General features: G+C 42.6%; 1 protein-coding gene and 1 pseudogene across 1 annotated transcript in view; one reads left to right on the top strand and one right to left on the bottom strand.

Annotated features, from left to right (window-relative positions):
* The window catches only part of LOC135514339 (small G protein signaling modulator 1-like), an 87,508-nt gene extending 75,668 nt beyond the window's left edge, over positions 1–11,840 (top strand). The window contains exons 20-25 of the mRNA XM_064937759.1: positions 29–153; positions 318–400; positions 1,094–1,203; positions 2,832–2,928; positions 3,490–3,657; positions 6,185–11,840. Coding sequence (XP_064793831.1) covers positions 29–153; positions 318–400; positions 1,094–1,203; positions 2,832–2,928; positions 3,490–3,657; positions 6,185–6,273 — 672 coding nt within the window. The 3' untranslated portion in view covers positions 6,274–11,840. The remainder of the gene's footprint in view (positions 1–28; positions 154–317; positions 401–1,093; positions 1,204–2,831; positions 2,929–3,489; positions 3,658–6,184) is intronic.
* A 671-nt stretch (positions 11,841–12,511) lies between these two features.
* On the bottom strand, positions 12,512–25,755 carry LOC135514340 (kinesin-like protein kif7; annotated as a pseudogene).
* Between the last annotated feature and the right edge of the window lie 701 nt (positions 25,756–26,456).

Below are 26,456 nucleotides of genomic sequence, written 5' to 3'. Positions count from 1 at the left end.
GTGTGGGGGGGTTGTGCCTTTGTTGTAGCAAGAGCTTTTGGACATGTACACGATGAACCTGCACCGCATTGAGAAGGATGTCCAGAGGTGTGACAGGAACTACTGGTACTTTACCCCTGCCAACCTGGAGAAACTGCGCAACATCATGTGCAGGTAAAATAAAAACCATGTCTTTCATGATTCTCTAGTGTTCTTTTGCCGAAAGGTTTCGAAATAATCTATAAGTCATTATGTTATGTGTGGAGCTCAATGTCAAATGGGAAAATAGGAAGAATGAATGAGTTACACCCGCACGTGATGCCGACTTCTCTTCTCAGCTATATCTGGCAGCACCTGGAGATTGGCTATGTGCAGGGCATGTGTGACCTGCTGGCTCCCCTCCTTGTCATTCTGGATGATGGTGAGTTAACGCCGTTGAGGCAAGGCTGTGACTGTGTGTGGTCCTCCCTCACTCTCCTCCTTGGTATTTGCGATATGAATTTTGCGATGGAAGAAAAATGTGTCAACCTTCATGATTATTTTGCCTTACGAAATTTGATTTGATCAGTCCTTTTTTTTTTTACTCACACACATACAGCTGTAGGATCTTAATTTGATCACTCTTTTGTTGCTGAAAATTGCAGGAAGTGCAGATGAGCTTCGTGATTTACATAATTTCACTGAAAACCCACACTAACGCACAGTTATATTAACGGTATTTCACTTCATGTAGCCTACTTTTGGACAGTTAATAGCCTAACCACCAATCAAGGAACATAACTGATAAAACATTCAAATCCTGTTTCGACAGGATTATTTTTTCTGTGGCAATAGGTCAAATTAAGATTCTACATAAGCTTAGTCAAATGACAATCAGTCAATGAGACTCATCATAGACTATCTCTATATCATACGGCAGTATTGGAATGTGAAGAAAGAGTACAATGAATATAATCTTATGAAACAGAGGACAGGGATACTGTTGTGCTTCAGGGAGGGCAACAGAAGTAGCCATGGAAGTGGACCGCTCAACATTTCTTTCTTCAATCTCTCTCCCGGTCTTTCCTCATCTCTCCCTGTGTCTTTTTTCTCTCTCTCTCTCTCTCTCACTCAGAGGCCATGGCCTTCAGCTGTTTCACTGAGCTCATGAAGCGGATGAATCAGAACTTCCCCCATGGCGGTGGCATGGACACTCAATTTGCCAACATGCGCTCTCTCATCCAGGTGAGGCCATGGAGACACTTTATAACTTCTATATATACACTAATGTATGTATTCAGACACTTGACTTTTTCCACATTTTGTTATATTACAGCCTTGTTCTAAAATGAAGGGAAAAACAATTGAATTCATCAATCTACACACAATAGTCCATAGTGACAAAGCAAAAATGTTTGCACGTTTTTTGTAAATGAATACAATAAATAAACTGAAATATCACATTTACATAAGTATTCAGATCCTTTACTCAGTACTTTGTTGAAGTACCTTTGGCAGCGATTACAGCATAGTTTTTTGGGGTATAACGCTACAAGCTTGGCACACCTATATTTGCGGAGTTTCTCCCATTCTTCTCTGCAGATCCTCTCAAGTTCTGTCAGGTTGGATGGGGAGCATCTCAGCAGAGCTATTGTCAGATGTTTCCAGAGATGTTTTATTGGGTTCCAGTCTGGGTTCTGGCTGGGCCACATGGACATTCAGAGACTTTTCCCGAAGCCACTCCTGCGCTGTCTTGGCTATGTGCTTAGGGTCATTGTCATCTTGGAAGGCGAACCTTCGCCCCAGTCTGAGGTCCTGAGCACTCTGGAGCAGGTTTTCATCAAGGATCTCTCTGTACTTGGCTATGTTCATCTTTCCCTCGATCTTGACTAGTCTCCCAGTCCCTGCCACTGAAAAACATCCCCACAGCATGATGCTGCCACCACCATGCTTCACTGTAGGGATGGTGCCAGGTTTCCTCCAGACATGATGCTTGGCATTCAGGCCAAAGAGTTCAATCTTGATTTCATCAGACCAGAAAATATTTTTCTAGTGGTCTGAGAGTCCTTTATGTGCCTTTTGGCAAACTCCAAGCGGGCTGTCATGTGTCTTTTACCGAAGAGTGGCTTCCGTCTGGTCACTTTACCATAAAAGCCTGATTGGTGGAGTGCTGCAGAGATGGTTGTACTTCTAGAAGGTTCTCCCATTTCCACAGAGGAACTCTGGAGCTTTGCCAGAGTGACCATCGGGTTCTTGGTCACCTCCCTGAGCAAGGCCCTTATCCCTGATTGCTCAGTTTGGCCGGACGGCCAGTTCTAGGAAGAGTCTTGGTGGTTCCTAAGTTCTTCCAATTAAGAATGATGGAGGACACTGTGTTCTTGGGGACCTTCAATGCTGAATACATTTTTCAGTACCCTTCCCCAGATCTGTGCCTCGAAACAATCCTGTCTCGGAGCTCTACGGACAATTCCTTAAACCTCATGACTTGTTTTTTGCTCTGACATGCACTGTCAACCGTGAGACCTTATAGAGCCAGGTGTGTGCCTTTCCAAATCATGTCCAATCAATTAAGTTGACCACAGAAACATCTCAAGGATGAACAATGGAAACAGGATGCACCAACAAAGGAGGGACCAACTCCATATTAATTCCCATTATACTTTTAGTCAAGTATTGTATAATTTGGCCTGCATCCAGTTTTCATGAATAGTAGGATACAGTGAATATAACACATCCAACTTTATTCTCCACTAACCTCCCCCTCCTCTCTTCCCCGACCCTTTTCATCTACTCCCCCCAACCCATCCCTCTTCCTTCAACTGTCTGTTTGCCCTCTCCCCTCCTCCTTCCTCTCTCCTCTTATCCCTCTGTAGATCCTGGATTCTGAGCTCTTTGAGCTAATGCACCAAAATGGCGACTACACCCACTTCTACTTCTGCTACCGATGGTTCCTTCTAGACTTAAAGCGTGGTAATAATTACATCCTGCTATTAGGGGATTTTATACCATAGAAAATGCCAATTAAACTTAGGGGAGAGTGTTTTCATACCGTCAACCAAATGTCAAACAGCAAAGAAGAAGGCTAACAAGACCTAGTTCTAATGAGCCGTTTACACATCAAAGATATGGCAAGATCACTCGGGAAAAACAGGCCCCCCTGGGTAACTAGGGGGGCCCTGCCTTGGTTGGGTAACTGATTCAGGGTCGGCCCTAGCCTTTTGGGGGCCCTAAGCGAGAATTCGTTGGGGGGCCCACCCACCTGGCAAAATATTTTAGTCCCCCCCCCCCCCTTAACGACAAAGACGAGTTAATTTTCTGCAATTGTACAGAGTCATTTTCTTTTCAGTTTTCAAGCCAATTACCTGAAATCCGACACATTTTGCCATGACTTATGCCATATTATTGATATCTGAGTGAGAGTGACGAACAAGATCAATGGGGGCCACCCGGGGCCTATGATTTGTTAATCCGGCTCTGCCATACCCCAACCACACCTGACTTCTGCATCCACTGTACCTTTTTCTTTCTCAGAGCTGGTGTATGATGATGTGTTTGCGGTGTGGGAAACCATCTGGGCAGCAAAGTACGCCTCCTCTGGCCACTTTGTCCTCTTCATCGCTCTGGCGCTGGTGGAGGTCTACCGGGACATCATTCTGGAGAACAACATGGACTTCACCGACATCATTAAGTTTTTCAACGGTACACCGTCTTAACAATGAAATCAACATTCATTCAATTGTTTGTGGAGCATTGGAAGTCTGGAGTCTTTTTTCACACAGCTGCACTAGTTTAAAAGTTACCCTTCACCGCGATGCAGGTGGTTTTTAAGAAAATCAAACTTAAAATTGAGCCTGCTCCCACAGTGCAGTGACGCTAGCAAAAGAGAAACTAAAACGTTTCAACCAGCATATCGAGAGCTTAGGACAGTGGAATCACAGTGGAATCAACACTACGTGTTGTGGTTACTCAACTGTCGAAGTTGATTTCCGTTAACTGTATGAGTGAAAAAGACATGGGTGAGGCCTCATCATTCTTCCCAGAATGCTTTGTTGCAGGTAGATTTTTTATAATTCATTGTTTTAGTATCTACGTTTCTGAATGCACATTGATTGATTAATTGATCTTATACTATACAAAGATAAGTAACTTACATTTTTCTAAACTAATCCAATCTGTAAATGGTTGGATTTATTGCACCTGTTACTAAAATGGTTGTTCCAGTTTAGATGGTTTAGGTAATCTTGTTTAGCAAGTCCTTCACCATTGCAGTCATTCTGAATGATAAAATATTCATAGTGTTGAATATCCTCACTCTGGCTGGATTCCATTAGGAATTACTAATAACTTCACTAACCATCTTATTGTGGCTTGCAGGTCAGATGTGGCACTATATTCAGACCACAATGTTGGGGATAACCAGGCCACAACTAAAGGCATAATAAAATGTATAATATATGGTCATAGAGGGTTTACTTTGAATTTAAACTCACTCACTTAGGCAATCACTTGGTTAAGGCTTCAGGACTAGTTATTGAATGCAACAACCATGGCTCTGTCACTAAACACAGTCATGGGTGGGTATCTCTCACATTCACTTGAAAGGCATGCTGGGAAATATGCAACAAAAAAATCCTTTACTTAACTAGGCAAGTCAATGACGGCCTAGGAACAGTGGGTTAACTGCCTTGTTCAGGGGCAGAACGAGATTTTTACCTTGTCAGCTCGGGGATTCGATCTTGCAACCTTTTGGTTACGAGTCCCACTCCTCTTTCTATTCTGGTTAGAGCCAGTTTGCGTTGTTCTGTGACTGGAGTAGTACACAGCTCTGTACGAGATCTCCAGTTTCTTGGCAGTTTTTCGCATGGAATAGCCTTTATTTCTCAGAACAAGAATAGACTGACAAGTTTCAGAAGAAAGTTCTTTGTTTCTGGCCATTTTGAGCCTGTAATCGAACCCACAAATGCTGATGCTCCAGATACTCAACTAGTCTAAAGGACAGTTTTATTGCTTCTTTAATCAGAACAACAGTTTTCAGCTGTGTTAACATAATTGCAAAAGGTTTTTCTAATGATCAATTAGCCTTTTAAAATTATAAACTTAGGCTAGCTAACACAACATGCCATTGGAACACAGGAGTGATGGTTGCTGATAATGGGCCTCTGTACGCCTATGTAGATATTCCATTAAAAATATCTGCCTTTTCCAGCTACAATAGTCATTTACAACATTAACAATGTCTACACTGTATTTCTGATGAATTTGATGTTATTTTAATGGCAAAAAATGTGCTTTTCTTTTAAAAACAAGGACATTTCTAAGTGACCCCAAACTTTTGAACGGTATAATTTTAACATATTTATTGTAGCATATAAATGAATAGGCTACTTTATGGCCAACAGAGGCAAATGTACAATATCAGTTTCATTGAGGACTTTTCCCTATAAAATGAACCACGCAAGGGAGTTCCAAAACTTCCATTTCAAATTTCAATTCGGGCAGCCCCCGAGACCCAAGAACTGAGCATGCATAAAACACTTAGCTTGATACCGTTTTCTTTAAGCAAAGTCAACATTAGAATGCAGTTTAAACCAAGTCAACATTAGAATGCAGTTTAAACCACCTCAGAGCAAATGTATGTAATTCGCTCAGTTTCCCACTGCTGCTTTGTTTGTCTCCACTAAGTGTGTGTGTGCTGCTCCCTCACCTCTCGCTCACACGACTCAGACAAGTTTCCCATCAAAGTAGAAACTTGTGGCCCAACATAACAATCCGGTCACAACAGACAATGCAAGAAATATTGTGAATGCTGAACATTGTGAATGGGATTATATTTACCCGCTGTACCCAAACCCAAAATTGTATGTGTACAGTACTACAGTATACCTTTTTTATAGTAAACTGTCTAAAACCTTGCAGCAGCTAATATGAAACACTTGAATAGGGCAAAAGCTGTAGATTACAGATTCATTTTTGATGTGGAGCGTTCCACTGCTTTCATTTCCTAGAGAAATCTAAAAGTGCAATTTTTTTATTTTTTTGTGTAATTTCCCACTTTGTCAATAGCTGAAAGGGAAATAATAATGTTGAATGAGTACCTGTGCTGAGTAAGTTAATAGTTCAATGCATAACACACACACACACACACAAAATAAATATGGTATTATAGCCTTGTGCATCAATGTTGGAAGTGGTCCAGCGGGAATGAAATCTTCTCATCTCCTTTCAGAAATGGCTGAGCATCACAACAGCAAGCAGATCCTGACACTGGCCCGGGAACTGGTGTGCAAGGTGCAGACTCTCATTGAGAACAAGTGATCTCCAGGAGTCATCCACTTCTCTTCCTTCTTCCTCTTCCCCAACAGTCTTTCTTAAACATAGAGATAGATAGAGGACTCATATTTGTATCTGTTCTATTATAGCGTCTGTGACAGCATGGGCAGTGCCGTTGAGGCTATCTCCATTTCAAAGAAGTCAATTTTCTTCTTTACGATTGGCTGATCCCTCCTGATGACACGGTGCTGCCCATGCTAAAACAGCGTTTATCTATCTTCTCTATGGTCAGTTTGAACAGCTGCAACCGAACAGAGAGATCAGGGTCCAGTTCATTAGGCACCAAATGGAATAAAACAGACGGAGGGAGGCACTACTTAGACTAGTCCTATAAGAAACTGTCAATTTCATTTTCAGTCACAAAATGTTTTCAATTGCGTGCCTTGATGAACATGACTGAGATGTGCTCCACTGTTCACTGCCTTCTCCTTATCTATGTAATACCAGCCGGTACTCTGTCATTTCAGGTCATGTCATGGAACACCAAGGGAAGGGTCACTTTTACCTCCAGTTATTCTGTCAGGGAAACAGTTTGATTTATTTTTAATTGTTAACTGTGACATATACTTAGTCATCATAGGATGTATGTGGTATGCCTTGTAGACACTGGCCTGTCTTGATTGAAGTGGGGTTAGAATTAGAGGTCGACCGATTAATCGGAATGGCCGATTTCAAGTTTTAATAACAATCGGAAATCTATTTTTGGGCCCAATTTAAAAATAGATATATATTTTTTTTTTAATTGTTTTATACCTTTTATTTAACTAGGCAAGTCAGTCAAGATCACATTCTTATTTTCAATGACGGCCTAGGAACGGTGGGTTAACTGCCTCGTTCAGGGGCAGAACGACAGATTTTCACCTAGTCAGCTCGGGGGATGCAATCTTGCAACATTACAGTTAACTAGTCCAACGCAATAACGACCTGCCTCTCTCTCGTTGCACTCCACAAGGAGACTGCCTGTTACGCAAATGCAGTAAGCCAAGGTAAGTTGCTAGATAGCATTAAACTTATCTTATAAAAAAACAATCAATCATAATCACTAGTTAACTACACATGGTTGATGATATTACTAGATATTATCTAGCGTGTCCTGCGTTGCATACAATCTGACTGAGCATACAAGTATCTAAGTATCTGACTGAGCGGTGGTAGGCAGAAGCAGGCCCGTAAACATTCATTCAAACAGCACTTTTGTGCGTTTTGCCAGCAGCTCTTTGTTGTGCGTCGAGCATTGCTCTGTTTGACTTCAAGCCTATCAACTCCCGAGATGTGGCTGGTGTAAACGAAGTGAAATGGCTAGCTAGTTAGCGCGCGCTAATAGCGTTTCAAGCGTTACTCACTTTGAGCCTTCTAGTAGTTGTTCCCCTTGCTCTGCATGGGTAATGCTACTTCGATGGTGGCTGTTGTCGTTGTGTTGCTGGTTCGAGCCCAGGGAAGAGCAAGGAGAGGGACGGAAGCTATACTGTTACACTGGCAATACTAAAGTGCCTATAAGAACATCCAATAGTCAAAGGTTAATGAAATACAAATGGTATAGAGGGAAATAGTCCTATAATTCCTATAATAACTACAACTTAAAACTTCTTACCTGGGAATATTAAAGACTCATGTTAAAAGGAACCACCAGCGTTCATATGTTCTCATGTTCTGAGCAAGGAACTGAAACATTAGCTTTCTTACATAGCACATATTGCACTTTTACTTTCTTCTCCAACACTTTGTTTTGCATTATTTAAACCAAATTGAACATGTTTCATTATTTACTTGAGGCTAAATCGTTTTATTGATGTATTATATTAAGTTAAAATAAGTGTTCCTTCAGTATTGTTGTAATTGTCATTATTACAAATACATATATTTTTTTAATCGGTATCTGCGTTTTTGGTCCTCCAATAATGGTATCGGTGTTGAAAAATCATAATCGGTCGACCTCTAGTTAGAATATACATACACAAGGCTGGTTTCACAGACCCAGTTCAAATGAATATAGAAAAAAAAATTCTGCCATAGTTACTCAAGAACTGAAATATCGGTTAACCATTTTATTTCATTAAAAAAAATAAGATTAACAATTAGTCCTGGAATATTTTAAGATGTGATAGTTACCATGAATCTTTATTAAAGTGCAATTCAGTACAGGAGTAGGATTAACCTGGTTGAGTGAAATGTCCATAATGTTGGAGTTTAAACTTATATTTACAGCCTGTCTGGAGCAGTAGTTTACCTCCGTAAATTAGTTAACAGGTAAGGTCCCTGCTAAATGTGCCAAAGGACAGCATTAGGGAGAAAATTAAATCCGCTTAAATTTTCTACTGTGTTTTATAAGTAGACTACCTCGCAAGTTGTTACTGCATGTAGGTAGGTGTTCTATCACAATATATTTGAGAATTTCTTTAAACTGAAATGAAGGAAAATAATTAATTGGGTTGCTTAAAGCTGCAATCAGCAGTAGAAACAATAACAAAGCAATTTCCCCACCCCTGTTTTGGTAAAAATCTGATGGATGGGGTTTGAGAAATGTAACCACTCAAATTCATACACAGAGCTATGGATGCAAGGACTGATCCTTCCATGATACATTTATTTAACTAGAAAAGTCAGTTAAGAACAAATTCTTATTTACAATGACGGCCTACCCCGGCCAAACCTGGATGACGCCGGGCCAATTGTGCGCCGCCCTATGGGACTCCCGATCATGGCCAGTTCACCCTTTTAAAGGATAGAATATGGTAACTTCTTACAGGGAGACAGCTAAAATAGTATTTTCCTCTTCATTCCATCTTTGATTAAATCACTGGTTTCTACATTATTTGTTAAACTCCCAAATCAGCCAGGTCCTAACAGACAATTGCCACTTGTCTGTATCACCTGTAAACCTGTGTGTATGGGCACGACGTGTGGCACTGCACACTGGTAGGAGTCATGAATCAGTTGGAACCATGTCAGTAATGGGCAGAGTTTTGATTTTCTCATTCTGCCTTTTGTCTATTCTATATTATGTCTCTGTATACTGTTGTGTATGAATTGTACTTTAATGAGAACTAGACATAGGTAATTTTAAACCTTCAAAAGATCTATTTATGATACATATATGATCGTACATGTGACTTATAGTTGTCTGAGCAGAAATGAGTCCCAAAAAAACAGTTGACTATTTAACATTGGTCTTTTTTCTTTTTAAATGATTGATATACTCCAGTGAGCCACTCTATATTCTGTCAGTTGTGTTGCTTTCTCAGAACCTCGTCTTGTCTTCTGGCATTTCATGTTCCACTGTTCTTTTAGTCCACTTCTTAATGTTTATTGTTTTTCTTTTGGAGAAGTGGTTGGCTGCATTTGCAGAGAGAGTGGAAATAGGATTCCAAAAATAATTATGTATTCAGTTTTGCTTTAAAAGTTGGAACATAATGGTGAATATCCTATTAGATCGAGCACGATAGCTGGGCTGTGACAATTGCCAATCATGGTTGCCAATTTAAGGTTGGGGGATGCTTAGATCCCAGGCCAGCAAGATCAAGACATATGGATATGAATTTGGCCTTAGAAATCCATCTAAAACGGGTGAATCTAGGAAACCGATGAAGGATTAGGATGTTTTACTATATCTGTAGCCTGGCTAGTAAAGATTTGTGGGGGAGAACATGTGTGCGCTTTCATTCCCTTAAACTAATGCTAATTGTAAATGAATATGTTTCGTGAACCACCATTCCTGTTTTCCATTGCCTAGGTAGAACATCATTTCAGTTCTACCAGTGTTGTTTCATGAATGTGTTGACACCTGTTGCATTGAGTATTGATGGTTCTCTGTGAAGGCAAACTGCTGTATGTCACACCAGAATAAGAAAACCAAACAATTGTATTATCTTGTAACATCTATTTATTAGTTAACTTATTTATTTATTCATGAAGTTTCTGCTTTTGTATGTAAAGGTCATATACTTGTTACTTTGTGGTCAGTAAAAAAGAAAATACACTGCTCAAAAAAATAAAGGGAACACTTAAACAACACAATGTAACTCCAAGTCAATTACACTTCTGTGAAATCAAACTGTCCACTTAGGAAGCAACACTGATTGTCAATAAATTTCACATGCTGTTGTGCAAATGGGTTAGACAACAGGTGGAAATTATAGGCAATTAGCAAGACACCCCCAATAAAGGAGTAGTTCTGCAGGTGATAACCACAGACCACTTCTAAGTTCCCATGCTTCCTGGCTGATGTTTTGGTCACTTTTGAATGCTGGCGGTGCTTTCACTCTAGTGGTAGCATGAGACGGAGTCTACAACCCACACAAGTGGCTCAGGTAGTGCAGCTCATCCAGGATGGCACATCAATGCGAGCTGTGGCAAGAAGGTTTGCTGTGTCTGTCAGCGTAGTGTCCAGAGCATGGAGGCGCTACCAGGAGACAGGCCAGTACATCAGGAGACGTGGAGGAGGCCGTAGGAGGGCAACAACCCAGCAGCAGGACCGCTACCTCCGCCTTTGTGCAAGGAGGAGCAGGAGGAGCACTGCCAGAGCCCTGCAAAATGACCTCCAGCAGGCCACAAATGTGCATGTGTCTGCTCAAACGGTCAGAAACAGACTCTATGAGGGTGGTAGGAGTGCCCGACGTCCACAGGTGGGGGTTGAGCTTACAGCCCAACACCGTGCAGGATGTTTGGCATTTGCCAGAGAACACCAAGATTGGCAAATTCGCCACTGGCGCCCTGTGCTCTTCACAGATGAAAGCAGGTTCATACTGAGCACATGTGACAGACGTGACAGTCTGGAGATGCCGTGGAGAACGTTCTGCTGCCTGCAACATCCTCCAGCATGACCGGTTTGGCGGTGGGTCAGTCATGGTGTGGGGTGGCATTTCTTTGGGGGGCCGCACAGCCCTCCATGTGCTCGCCAGAGGTAGCCTGACTGCCATTAGGTACCGGAATAAGATCCTCAGACCCCTTGTGAGAACATATGCTGGTGTGGTTGGCCCTGGGTTTCTCCTAATGCAAGACAATGCTAGACCTCATGTGGCTGGAGTGTGTCAGCAGTCCCTGCAAGAGGAAGGCATTGATGCTATGGACTGGCCCGCCCGTTCCCCAGACCTGAATCCAATTGAGCACATCTGGGACATCATGTCTCGCTTTAGTCCAGGTCTGGGAGGAGATCCCTCAGGAGACCATCCGCCACCTCATCAGGAGCATGCCCAGGCGTTGTAGGGAGTTCATACAGGCACGTGGAGGCCACACACACTACTGAGCCTCATTTTGACTTGTTTTAAGGACATTACATCAAAGTTGGATCAGCCTTTAGTGTGGTTTTCCACTTTAATTTTGAGTGTGACTCCAAATCCAGACCTCCATGGGTTGATAAATTTGATTTCCATTGATAATTTTTGTGTGATAGTTAAATGTGCTGACAACAATGTAAAGAAAAAAGTATTTAATAAGAATATTTCATTCATTCAGATCTAGGATGTTATTTTAGTGTTCCCTTTTTTGAGCAGTGTATAATGAAAACAATCCAATTCTAAATATATAGATATTAAATGGTATATGTATTTGTAAAAAAAAAATTGTATGGAATGATTCTTATTTTTCCAATTGCCTTTCTTAGATGTATTTCTGCAGCTCATATTTTGAGCACTACATTACACAAGCATGAATGACATATAGAATTTTAAACATTTTTGTTTTGCAACAAAAACTTTTCAGGGGTGATGGTGGATCACTAGCCTTGTGTGTCAGTCAGGCATCAGACTAACATTTTTGACTTTATGATTTTAGAGGCATTAGTATTAGTATTTTTTAAGAATCAATGGGTACAGGTATATCAATTATTGAAATGACCATTAAACCATGCAACCATGACCATTGCAGATTGCACCTGCATTAACCAGCAGTCTGCAAAAAAATGTATGTCCAATTAGTGAACTACTGCAAATTAAGAGGTTTGATCCAATTTTAATTAAAACAATTTTTTTTATTTTTTTTACCTTTATTTTACTAGGCAAGTCAGTTAAGAACAACTTCTTATTTTCAATGACGGCCTAGGAACAGTGGGTTAACTGCCTGTTCAGGGGCAGAACGACAGATTTGTACCTTGTCAACTCGGGGATTTGAACTTGCAACCTTTCAGTTACTAGTCAAACGCTCTAACCACTAGGCTACCCTGCCGCCCCAATTAATTTGATGTCAACAGTTGTGCAACACTACAATAACCAAACCACACCTACGGAAGCAGGGGAAGGTACATTTTATTGCACAAATGACCAATGGCTTGATTAGGGTTATCGAGTGGCCTGAAGGTCTAGAACACTTCAAACACACTACTGTATAAAACACACTGTAAACTAAGGCAAAAAAAACATGATTTTAAATCATCTTTAAAAGTAAAAAAAAAAAAGAAAAAAGGAAATGATTTAAACAACTCATTGATAATACACATGATTGTGATATTTTAGCTGTGTGCTCATCTGATCTCTGATCAGATGAAGTGAGTCTGCAGTTTGAAATGCTATTCAGTCTGCTTTAAGTGCTGCAAAGTGAACAGGGCTTTCCCTCTGCGCTTTGGATCAGTCTATGTGCGTCTCAATAGTTTCCATAGCTTCCATTCCTTGTAACCTCTTCTTCATCCATATTGATCTGAATCGCACTGCATAAGTGAGAACAACAAATAGAGGAGTCCTATTTGACTTGGGCCTAGATTCAATCAAATCAAGCATTAACAGGTGATAGCAGTCACCCGCATAGCGGATGTTTTGGTGGAGTCAGAGGTGTAACTGCGTTGGAGCCATCAAATCGGTGAGCAGCTGCTCTTGCGATCATTGTCATTCAACATCTCATTCCAAAATCAAGGCCATTGATATGGAGTTGGTCCCCACTTTTCTGCTGTAACAGAGACTTGCTGCAGGGGTTTCCTTCCATTTAGCCACGAGCATTAGTGAGGACGCGCACTGATGTTGGGGCGATTAGGCCTGGCTCGCAGTTAGTGTTTCAATTCACCTCAAAGGTGTTCAATGGGGTAGAGGTCAGGGCTCTGTGCAGGCCAGTCAAGTTCTTCAAAATCGAACTTGACAAACCATTTCTGTATGGACCTCGCCTTGTGCATGGGGGCATTGTCATGCTGAAACAGGAAAGGGCTTTCCCCAAACTGTTGCCACAAAGTTGGAAGCACAGAATCGTCTAGAATGTCATTGTAGGCTGTAGTGTTAAGATTTTCCAACACTATTATTCCTCCTCCACCAAACTTTACAGTTGGCACTATGCATTGGGGTAGGTACCGTTCTCCTGGCATCCGCCAAACTCAGATTCGTCCGTCGGACTGCCAAATTGTGAAGTGGGATTCGTCACTCCAGAGAACTTGTTTACATTGCTCCAGAGTCCAGTGGGGGCAAGCTTTACACCACTCCAGCCGACGCTTGGCATAGTGACTTTAGGCTTGTGCGCAGCTGCTCAGCCATGGAAACCCATTTCATGAAGCTCCCCACGAACAGTTCTTGTGCTGACGTTGCTTCCTGAGGCAGTTTGTAACCGGTAGTGAGTGTTGTAACCGAGGACAGATGATTTTTACACGCTATGCGCTTTAGCATTCGGCGGTCCCGTTCTGTGAGTTTGTGTGGCCTACCACTTCACGGGTGAGTCGTTGTTGCTCATAAACGTTTCCACTTCACAATAAGAGCACTTGCAGGTAACCAGGGCAGCTCTATCAGGGCAGAAATTTGACCAACTGACTTGTTTGAAAGGTGGCATCCTATGACGGTGCCAAGTTGAAAGTTACTGAGCTCTTCAGTAAGGCCATTCTACTGCCAATATTTGTCTATGGAGATTGCATGCCGGTGTAGTCGATTGAATACACCTGTCAGTAACGGGTGTGGCTGAAATAGCTGAATCCACTAATTCTAAGGGGTGTCCACATACTTTTGTATATACATTGTAATTACACTCAAATTGAAAAATCATTCAACTAAATAATGAGGATTTCTATCATCCTAATGGAGGTGTAGATTACATCTCACATTACACTGTTTCAACGTGGCTGAATGGGATGACTTCATGTGACTCCGTGCAGCTAATGGCAATGTCCAGCTTTAGGTATACTGTCGTGAGACACTTTTAGATTTGACACCTCTGCCAAAACAACCACTATGTGGATGTCGGCTAAAGCGGATCTGATTGAAAAGAGCCCTTAGTTTCAACTAACCTGTTCTTCTAGATTAGTGTGGACGAAGGAAAGAAGTGGTCAGTATGTGCTGGAGCCTCATGGTCAGTGTTCCAGGACACTTCAATGGAGTCCTCCTGGAATGAGCCTCTGCTGGCCCTCAGGGTAGAGTGGTCCTAGTGCTGCAGAAGGCAGAGGGTGAGATCAACCTCGGCTCTCTACAGGACAGATGGACCGGGGCCAGCTCCACTCTGGGAATCTGTGGGCTGGTGCTGTCCAATGCTCCGTCGCTGGCCGCCTTCCTGCCCTGGGTCTGCAGGTCTGGAGCCTGGGGGCGGAGGGAGTCTGTGCCTAGCTCTCAGAGCTTCCTCTTCAGCTTACGGCTGGAGCTCTTATAGAAGAACAGGTCTCTCTCCAGCTGCTGCAGCCTAACATGGAACACTTGTCCACTTGTCCCCTGAGCCACCCTCTACACACAAGGACAAAATGAGCAGTGAGAATACTGTAAAACAGACAAACACAACGAAGGGGCAGGAATACCCCACACTCATAAACATTTATCACATTGACGCATACAAACTGACCTTGGAGCTGCTGCATTAGTATCTGTATGTCGTGCTGGTGCTCTTGATGCTGCTCAGTGAGCCAGCGGTCTGTGTCCAGAGTGAGGCGCTGTAGAGCTGCCTCCATCTCCCTGGTTATCGCCTCCGGCTCTCCACTCTGCAGCTGCAGCCGCCGCTCTGACTCCCGCAGACACAGCACCTGGAGGGGCCAAGGGAACGCTTTCAACTATCCGCTCAGTTATTGACAGGTAGTTTAGCAGGAGGGTAATGGAAGGTTAGGAGTGCAGTGAACCATCTCTTTTATGTTTTCCTATGGAGAGCTTTTAAACCAGTCCCACTTCTGTCCCAAACCATTTTCCAGTTTCAATTCTGCCCCAAACCCTTTTCGACCCCCTAATCTCAATCCCAGCCCCCCAGCCTTTCCTCAAATGCGGGTTCTATTGCAGAGTGTACTGTCAACTAGAGATACTACTTTGTAGTAGGCATCATCTAGTTCGCCCATTGTGAGTGTTTATTCCAAACAGCATGCAAAATAGCATGTTCACTATCCAGCAGTGTTAAAAATAGCTAGGCTAGTAAGACCCTCCCTCCCCAGACTGGTTATCACACTGCAAAATCTCTGATGATGATTTGCATTGAGTTTCACTTTGAACAAATCTGGTCGTATCGCTCGCCAATGGTCAAATCACTCTCCTCGTGTCACCTCCTTCGTCGAAAATAACTGAATTACGGTAGCTTGGTTGCTCAAAGTAGTTTGTGGTGAGTGTGTGTTGGGACTCTGACCTTGAAGTATTTGACCAACAGTGCCGAGGCCTCTGGAAGTGACAGCTCTCGCTGCGCCCTCATGACGTTATCGTGGTCGTCTCCGTGTCTCTCCTGGATGGAATAGTTTTTAAACTCTACTGCAGCATCCAGAGCCTCCAAGACCTCCTCCGACTGCAGCATAGCATGGTCCTCCTATATACACACACACACACACACACACACACACACACACACACACACACACACACACACACACACACACACACACACCATGTATTTCCACATCAGCCCCCTGTAGTCAGTGTGACATCCACGCCAAAGGAAAATAGGCAACGTTAAGGAGCTCACCTCTGGCGTGAGCACCCTGCCGTCCCTCAGCTGCGTGTCCCTCCTCCGACCCACGCTCTCTCTCTCTCCTTCAGCAGCTCCTCCGCGGACACTCCACACAGCCCTGCTGCAGAGGGGGACAGTTGCCTCTCTACCCCTCCTCTCTCCTCAAGCTCCTGATCCAGATCTCCCAGACGGGCCGACACGCGCAGCAAGTCCTGACTCAGAGCCTGAGGAACACACGTGAACGTATGCACACGCACTTTCAATTGCAGACAACAACATTGGAATGCCGTAACTTACACACACACACAAAATGTATGGTTTTTTTTCTTTTTTTCATACGCCAATACTTGGGATTTCTAAGCACCGCTCTGTGTTTACCTGGCTGGAGCGAAGCTTCTTGATCTGCAGCTGGTTCCTCTCCTGGACACAGGCCTCTCGGTGCCGCAGCACCTCTTCTCTGCACCTCAGCTCCTCCTCCAGCTCCTGCAGGCCCCTCCTCCTCTCCAGAGCACGCTCCTCGTGTTCCAGCCACACACGTCTCTCAGACTGCTGGGCATCGTACAGGGGCAAAACGAACACATCAACACGTCAAAACACACACACAGTTTGCTTATTTTCAACTATGTTGAATATCCAAATGAGATCTAAGGAATCACCATGACTGCAAGGAGGGGCAACTCAAACCTGTGATCCCTTGCCGATGTAATATGGCCACACTTTTAATTCTGGAACGTCATTCTACCTTTTCCTCTGATTCTTTAGAGTCTCCATTTTGAAAGACAGCCTTGTTGTCGGTCCTCAGGTCCTGCAACACAGCAGCATCTAACCCTTTAGCATGCTGTTCACAGGATGTATTCTCTTTAATGAAAGACAACAAAATGGCAGCCCCACCACTTGATTTGCTATGAGGCTAAAGGATGGGACTGGAGAAATGTAACCACATTCACAGATGGGGCTATATGGATGCAAAGGCTGACAGTCCGAAAGGTCAACAGGAGTTCTGTATTAATGCTCCTTCAATACTCTATTAGTGCTGTATAAATGCTCTATGAATACTCTGGGTGCTGAATGAATGCTCAGAGCTTTATGAATACTATATGAATACTATGAGTGCACTATGAATATTATATGAGTGCTGTATGAATGCGCTATGAATGCGCTATAAATGCTCTGAGTGCTGTATAAATGCTCTATGAGGTCTGTATACATGCTTTATGAGTGTTTAATACTCTATGAGTGTTTAATGCTCTATGAGTGTTTAATGCTCTATGAGTGTTTAATGCTCTATGAGTGTTTAATGCTCTGAGTGTTTAATGCTCTGAGTGTTTAATGCTCTATGAGTGTATAATGCTCTATGAGTGTTTAATTCTCTATTAGTGTTTAATGCTCTGAGTGTTTAATGCTCTGAGTGTTTAATGCTCTGAGTGTTTAATGCTCTGAGTGCTGTAAAATGCTCTGAGGTCTGTATAAATGCTCTATGAGTGCTGTATAAATGCTCTATGAGTGTTCTCTGAATGCTATATTGTTAGCACTGACCTGGTTCTTGTGCAGATTACTGGAGCCACTGGTCCGCAGGCTAGCCCTGCTCTGTGTCTCCGCCTTCTTTAGGCGCAGCAGGTTCACCGTCTGACTCCGCCTCTCTCTGCGCTCCTTGCACCCTACAGAAGGCACAGGCCAGTCTTGGCAATGAAACAGAAATTACAGGAAATATTCCCCCTAAGACTCATAACTGTATTTACCTGTAGGGCTGAAGTAACTGGAGCCCATCCTGAATCTGGTCCAAACTAGTATTTTGTGCCTGGTTCTGGTCAAAGCAGGCTGGATTCTGTTTGCTTGGCAATGTGCGGTTCATAGAGCGCCTGCAATATATCCATCTGATTAAAGAAGTAGTCTGTCTTGAGCAAACAGAACAATTACATAGCTCTGAAGCAGGATGTTACAGTATTGCAGTCTTGCTCACCTGAATCCCTTTCTCCCCCCCCCCCATCTCTTCCTCATCTTCGCTCCTTTCCTTCAGTGTTTTTTGAGGGCAGTGGACCTCATCTCTCTCTATCTGAGCCAGCAGCAGCTGACTGCAGGTCTTAAAGGCAGCTATCACCCTCTCCAACGAACAGGCCGGAGGACTAGTATGGATCTACATAAGAAACACACTAACAGAAACATCATTGTTGCACACACCGCCACACCGGCGGTCACGAGTCTTGAAGGCTGTCAAATTACCATTTAGTCACAGTAATTAGTCTTCTCCAAACTCTAATGCTGCTGCTGGTCATTAGTGGCCTACAAAACTTTCTAACTGCCTGGTACTCAGCACTCTATTGTCCCTCTAATCACTCTGACATCAATGCAAATGTATTTGGAAATCTAAATCAAACACTTAATGAGAGCCCATGAGCTCATGTTTCGCAATATTTCTATAGGCTATGCAATTGAGAAAACAGAGTGATGGCCTCAGAGGAGGATCCCATTAGCTTTCTATAGGCTAGGCCTACTATATTTATTACTCAACTTTACTAATATTAAGCACATTGCTTCTCTTTACAACAGCATTATAGCCTACCTGGCTGGCATGAAAATATATCACGGAGAAAAGCATCCTCCCTTCGCTATTTAAGTGTATAGATGACATGTATTTTTTCCTGCTGCCCCTGTTTCGATTCAGGTGCATGATAATGGTCCATTCTTAATCAAAACAAATGTCACATATATTATTTAGTCATATGTAAAGACAAGATTAAATCAAGAATAGTCTGATGGGTGACAATATTAGCCTATCACTTGTGAATGATACATTATCACTTGTGAATGATACATTATCACTTGTGAATGATACATTATCACTTGTGAATGATACATTATCACTTGTGAATGGTACATTATCACTTGTGAATGATGGCCAGCGTAAGAAACAACTTTTTCAAATCATAGTCGCAACCCTCATGCAGCCTAGCCGATAGGCCTATTATATGTTTGAGGTTTGTATCACAACTAAAGTGGCCAAATAACTTCTTAAAATGAAGCACATAAATCCGCTTTATAAAGAGGTGTAGAGCCTAACTAGCATATATAAGCAGCGTGTGAGTTTCAAGTTTGGGGAAGATCATTTTCACCATAAAAATGCACCTTTATAATAAAAGCATTACATGCATAATTGCATTTGCGGTCACTTTTGATAATGTTGTGTTCCACTAATGGAACAGTCATGCTTATAGGCTACTACCATGTGCACATTTCTGCGCTTAGAATGTGAAGAAATAGCCTTATAGTTTATCAACATTTTAAGCTAAACGTTCTGATCTGTTGCGTCAGCCACATTGCATAAAAAATATTTTTTGATACTAGCGGTTGTATTAATTTGGGATCTATCGGATCCCACAACTGTCCCAGACTGTTTGGAATATTTATTTCTCGCACAGAATAGGTCGACTTTTGTACTATGGGGGATAGTAGACTGACATAGGCTAGTGTTATTGCTGTTCGTTAGGGCTTCTCATCTTGTTGGCTGATGAAAAGTAAATATGGTCAATTTTTTCAAATCCTCATTAGAGTCGCATCATGCAGCCTTACAATGTATTAAAAATCAAAACATTGTTTGTAGAACAACTAAAGTTACATTAATAACTCTAAATTAAGCATATAGGAAGACCTATTCCTTTGTTAACCACTTCATACAGAATAGCCGAATGTGCGCACTCCCTCAAATTCTTTCGAGAAAATATTTATATTTTATTGAGCTTTGCTCAATTGTTTTCTTCATACTATAAAACAATATAAAATAATGCCACGGAATTCTAAACAAATCTTGTCTGCTAAATGAACAAGTGTTGCCCACAGCCATTTGGCACAGCCACATCAGAACAATTCAGAGTATACTGTACTATTATTTTCTTCTGAAATACATTACAGTTTCTTCATATCATGCTTCTTTAGACCTGTCTAAAATAAACAATACATTTATTGTGAAGGTGTAGGCTATATTACATGGATGTATTAGACTTTTTTTAAATGGCTTGTAGGCTATGTGTGGAAGCCAGGAGATGCTAAATGTGTTTATGTTAATTAACGGTCAATTACCGGAGACTGACAGTTATTTGCTTGACAATCACCAGCTGACAATAATTTTGTGACCGCCACAGCCCCACACACACACACACACACACACACACACACACACACCTTCCTCGTACAACCATGGCCTTAGCTGATCATGGGAACACTGAGGTCTCCTCGCTAACTTCCCAGAAGCCCCAGTGTCCAGCGAGGGTCTAAAGGATCCCATCCTGAAGGTCAGGAGGTCACCACAGAGACGATATATCAACAGCTGCTGTTCCACCAGCTGCTCCTTCTGCACGCCCAACCAAAGGAAAAAACATCAGTCATCACCCACTGTAGAAATGCCCCATTCAATCGTCGTATCTCAATTTTTCGCTATCCTCTCTCTCTCTCTCTCTCTACCTTAATTTGTCTGTGCTCCCTCTCCTCCTGTAAGGACTGGAGGTGTGTCTGTTTCTCCTGTAGCAGTGTCTGCACCTGCCTCTACACCTGCTCCAGCTCAGATTCCCTCAGGTCAAACACCTGCTTGTCTATAGCCAGAGTATACTGATGGAAGAAGGGAGAGTGGGAGAGACTGAGTAAAATAGAGTTGGGGGGGGGGGGGGACAAATACAATTCATACCTATGTTTAGAATATAATTTGTAAACAGATTATATTGAGCAAACAAAGCTGAGAAACAGAGTCCACTATACACACTACCTGGCAGTTCTTGAGCTCACGTCTGAGCTGGAGGATGGTGATCTGTTGAGACTCATCCCCTGCACCCCCCACAGGTTGTTGATAGCCAGTGTGGCTGGAGTGGCTAAGCTCCCTGTGTCTCTCCAGCCATTCCTGCAAACGCTGCTGCAGAGCAGGACTCCGGGTGGAGTTCTGGAGCTCCTCCAATAGGAAGGCAGCGTCCTGTGCAAGGCAGCGGTACTGGGACTCCTCCACTAGAGCCGCCCCCCTGTCATCACGCTCCTCCTGAGTGGCCTGTTTGGTGCTGTCACTCAAAGCAATCCCTCTCCTTGTCTTATCCTTCTCTCTCAGTGCCTCTCTCAGAGTCTGGACCTCCTGCTCCAGCTCCCCCACACGAGCCTCTCCAGGCTATCAGCCCGAACACGCCCTGGCAGGACACAACCCAGGCTGGTTCTTCACGTAGCATGGCCATGAGGCAAACTGAAGCACACTCAGCGTCTCTGCGAAACTGTGGTGGGAAGGGCTGACACAGGCCACTATCAGTGTGTGAGCAGAGCCGCCCAGTGAGTCCCGGAGGAGGCGCGTGATCTTGGCGTCGGGGTACGGCACGTGGTTGTGGCGGCGATTGGAGTGTGCGAGGATGACGTTGCCCAACACCAGCAGGCCTGTGTTCCCGGTGCGTGCAGCCCGCTCTGACCCAGACAGATCCACCAGGTCGAGTTTAGAGGAGCGGAGGGAGCCATTGTCGTGGTCATCCTGTGTCAGCTGTAGGGTAACGATAGCATGAGAGCGGCTGGAGCGCTTGTTCATCTGAGTGGGGCCAGTGTGCCTCAGGGCATTGCCAGCCTCCAGGACGCTCAGCAACTCCTCAGCGGAGGTACTCACAGTTTCTCTTGCCACAACTACCACTGAAACAAACTCACACACTACAGTCAGATTCCATACAGCATGTACAGTGCAAAGATCTGGAAATCAGCATTTGTCCTACCACTTTTAAAAGGGGGACATCCAACTCTTTTAAATATTTATAGGCCAATCTCAAAGCTGTCACCCCTGGTGAAGATATTTGAAACCCTTGTGAGTGAACAGCTAAGAGTTTTTATTTACTAACTATTTTATCAATTTACCAATCGGGCTTCAGGAAGACACATAGCACAATTAAAGCTGCCATGAAGGTTTTAAATGATATCACTGAAGCCCTTGACAAAAAACAGCACTGTGTCTCACTTTTTATTGATCTCTCTAAGGCTTTTGATACAGTTGATCATGCTATACTAAGGCAGAGATTGTTGAGTGTAGGTCTTTCGGAGCATGCAGTTGCATGGTTTGCTAACTATCTGTCTAATAGAACTCAGTGCACTCAATTTGATGGGCTTATGTCTGTTAAATTGTCTGTCTTTAATGGTGTGCTCCAAGGCTCTGTACTTGGTCCTCTCCTATTCACTATTTATATAAATGATTTAGACAAATGTCCAACATCCGCAACTTCATTTTTATGTTGATGATACTGTTATTTACTGTTGTGCCTCGTCTCTTACAAAAGCTTTCCAGAACTTGCAAACAGCTTTTTATACTGTTCAACATACCTTGTGTCAATTGAAGCTTATCCTCAATACTGACAAAACTAACCTAAATGGTGTTTTCTAAAGCAATAAATAGACCTCTGAACCTTTCACCTATTACTACCTGTCAGGGTAAGCAGATTAAGGTTGTAACCAAATATAAATATCTTGGAATTTTAATTGATGACAGCCTCTCCTTTAAATTGCATATTCAACAACTTACAACAAAATTGAAGCTGAAATTGGGATTTTATTTTAGGAATAAGGCCTGTTTTTCTTTTGAAGACAGAAGGAGGCTAGTATCAGCTACATTTATGCCTTTACTAGACTATGGGGATATTTTATATATGAATGCTTCCGCTCAGTGTTTGAGATCAATTGACACCCTTTACCATGGCACTGCAAAACCCTTACGCACCACTGCACTTTGTATACCAGGGTTGTCTGGCCTTCTCTAGTCACTCTTAGGCTCAGTCACTGGTATACTTTTATTTACAAAGCCATTTTGGGTTTACTAACTATTTATTTGGGCATTTTTATTGTTCAGAAATGTGGTGGGTCGTCTCTTCGTTCGCTGGACTTTATCCTGCTAACTGTTCCAAATGTCCGAACTGAATTTGATAAAAGGGCTTTTATGTACTTTGCGCCATCGTCTTGGAAAGCCTTACAAAATACTTTTAAACTGGAAGAACTCGCCCCAATTAGTATTTTTTAAATCACTGATGAAAGATCTTGAGACGGATTCCCTGACCTGTCAATGTTTTTAATTTGCTGTTTTTGATTTTGTTATACTCTTGTGAATTCTATGTTTTTTTACTAGATTATTTGTAGTTTGTCTGTAGTTTGTCTGTAATTTCTGTAATGACTTGGTGCTGCCGATCTTGGCCAGGACCCTCTTGAAAAATAGATTTTAAATATCAATGATCCCTTCATGGTTAAATAAAAATAAATGTCAAAAATTTGGAAAGTATTCAGACCCCTTGACTTTTTCCCCATTTTGTTACATTACAGCCTTATTCTAAAAATGATTCAATTGTTTTTTTCCCCTTATCAATTTACACACAATACCCCATAGTGACAAAGCAAAAACAGGTTTTTAGAAATTTCATATTTCTGTTTGTTTTTTTACACATTTGCTGAAATTTCTAAAAACCCTGTTTTTGCTTTGTCATTCATTATGGGGTATTGTTTATAGATTGATGAGGGGGAAAAAATGCTTTAATCAATTTAGAATAAGGCTGTAAAGTAACTAAATGTGGAAAAGTCAAGTGGTCTGAATACTTTCTGAATGCATTGTACCTCCATTAATTTTTTCAACTGGTACCGGGGGGACCTTCAGACAAGTCCTGTGAGGCCTGTGGGCATCCTAGAGCAAAACATGTGTGAGAGTCTCACCTTTGTGCAGAGGGGTCATATTAGTGTGTAGCCCTAACAGTTTGGACACCACAGAAAGAAGATGTCAGATTGGTTGTACCGACTTCAGACGAGTCTCCTGAGGCTTGTGGGGGGCATAGAGAAAACCGGAGAACATCCTTGTGTTCTTGAGTCTCTCATCTTTCCATAGTTTTGTAGGCCAAACCGTTCTGATGATACAGATGATTTTGTGAGAAGACCGATTTTCGGGATGTCTTATGGTCTGACAAACCATGGTCTAGCTCTGTCACCTTTCACCAGAGATGCGGAAGTACAACATAGGCAGATGCAGTGGATTGAGACACATCAAATGCAAACTGACAGATTTTTATGGGGCGCGGACATCGGCCTTAGGGGGTTAAACACAAACTTGACACGTCACACAAACCCTAGCACAGACAGAGCGAGGGGTGTTACCAGTGTTACCCCTGTCATCCTCTCTGACATGCAGCTCCTTGTTGCCAGTCTGGACCTCCAGCAGGTCCCTGAGCTCCTCCTGGTACAGTTCCATGTAGGACACCCTAACGTCTACCGCAGCCCTGGCATCCGCAGCCCTCCTCTCCCCCAAGAGCACAAACTGATCTGCTGCAACCCGACCAATGATCCCACTCTCCTCCTCCGGCAGAGATGCTAACAAGGGTACAAGTACACAGAGAGAGAGCAACTTCCTTGGTGAAAACACAAAAGCAGAGTTGTCTGATGATAATATAATAGTGTAATTGTATAATCATAAGATTCTCTGCATTTGCCTCAAATGACAGTTCAGGGTAGAATCATAGTAGATAGATTATTCAAGGATTAATGTCAGAACATCATCATCCCTCAATGCACTTGGCGTCTGCATGATGTCAAAGAGTGCAATTGGGCTCACACTTTTAAAAGGCCCAGTGACGTCAAAACTAGATTTACCTACGTTTTAAATATATTTCCACACTATGATGTTGGAATAATACTTTGAAATGGTGAAAATAATGGCATTGCCCTTTTAGTGTAAGAGCTGTTTGAAAAGCGGCTGACATCTCAGCCTGTTTTTGGTGGGATGGAGTTTAGCCTTCCATGGTGACATCAACTACATTTTCAGGTTTCCCCTCCCACCCAGACCCCTCCCTGACAGTCTAGCTCTTGAAGCGAATTGATTTTGACCATTTTAACTGAAAACAATCACAGTAAGGTACTTAATTGTTACTCAGAAAGTACTTGATATTGAGATAAAAGCAGCTGCATTGGACCAATAACTTACCTACATGTCCCCCACCAAGGGTGTATGTCTTTCCAGACTAGATTTGTCCATAGGCGAACACTGCAGCATTGGAGCCGTCAACTAGAGATGCCACCAGAGGTTTTAACACAGGACTTGTAAACCTGACCGTGCCTTCGGTCCAAAGGCGTGGTCGGTCGCTACCCAGCATCACCTGGACGGTGTCGGGCACTACACACAGCTGGTGGTTGTGGAGCACCTTTTTGGGAAACAACGGTCTGACCCGAACCGCAACCCGCACACACACCTCTCCCATTACCAAACCCGTCACTGGTAACGTCTGATACTAAATGAGTCACCCTGTCTACCTCTCGGGAGTTTCACACAAGACACCCACTTTGTTTTCTCGATAAAGGCATGTTGAAAGAAATAAGTCTAACGTAACTTGTACAGTAACTTGTTCACTTCAGAAACCACGACTTTTTCGCACTTTGGACTGTGAAACGAAAGGCTGTCATATCTGGCGTTGTTGATTTGAAAGAACAAAGTTCAACTTCAACTTTTTAACTTGAACAAATAACTGTTCGAGCTGACCGTTGATTGCTGGGTTCGCTACAGTACCTAACTAACGTTTTGTTTTCCATTATCTTACCGTCCATCTCCATTGTTGTTACTTGAAGTCCGACTACTTTTGTTGTCTACCTCTAGTTGCCATGGATTTCACCGATAAATCAAGGAAAGCTTGTGCTTTTCTATCCAAGGAAAGAGACTCGCTGTAAGACACAATCTGGTGCTACAGCGCCGCCCTACGGCGTGGTTGTGCTACTGCAGGCAAATTCTAAGTAATCAAATACACAATTCAGACACCGGTAAAAAAATAAAAATAATACAAGGCAACCCCCTTTCAAACAGCTCTTATTTTAATAGTTTCTTGCAGGTATATACCACTTTTATACATATCAGTGGGTAACTGGAAAATTGGGAAGTGTTGTTAAACCATGGGGTCTGTTTGCAAATTAGGAAGATATTAAAGGTCCAGTGCAGTCAAAAACATGATTTTTTTCCCTGTGTTTTTTAAAATATATTTCCACAATATGAGGTTGTAATAATACTGTGAAATTGTGAAAACTATAATAATGCCTTTTTAGTGAGTGAGCTGTTTTAAAAGACCACTTGAAATTTCAGCCTGTTTTGGTGGGATGGTGTTTGTCCTGCCTGGTGACATCCCCAAGCAATAAATTAGTTAATAGACCAAATAAGAAAATGTTCCAAACCTCTCTGCCAATAACAGCTCATTTTCGGTTTCCCCCTTGCCACTCAGACCACTGCCAGACAGATATAAAAATTGATCTTGCTAAGAAGATTTTTTTTTTCTTATGACGATTTTGTTTGAAAACAATCACAGTACGGCGTTACCCAGAAATGATTTGATATTGAGATAAAAACGGCTGCATTGGGC

Source organism: Oncorhynchus masou, chromosome 25 (genome assembly GCF_036934945.1).
Source record: "Oncorhynchus masou masou isolate Uvic2021 chromosome 25, UVic_Omas_1.1, whole genome shotgun sequence".
NCBI lineage: Eukaryota > Metazoa > Chordata > Actinopteri > Salmoniformes > Salmonidae > Oncorhynchus > Oncorhynchus masou.
The sequence above is the reverse complement of the archived record's forward strand: the minus strand, read 5'-3'. Positions and strand labels throughout refer to the sequence as shown.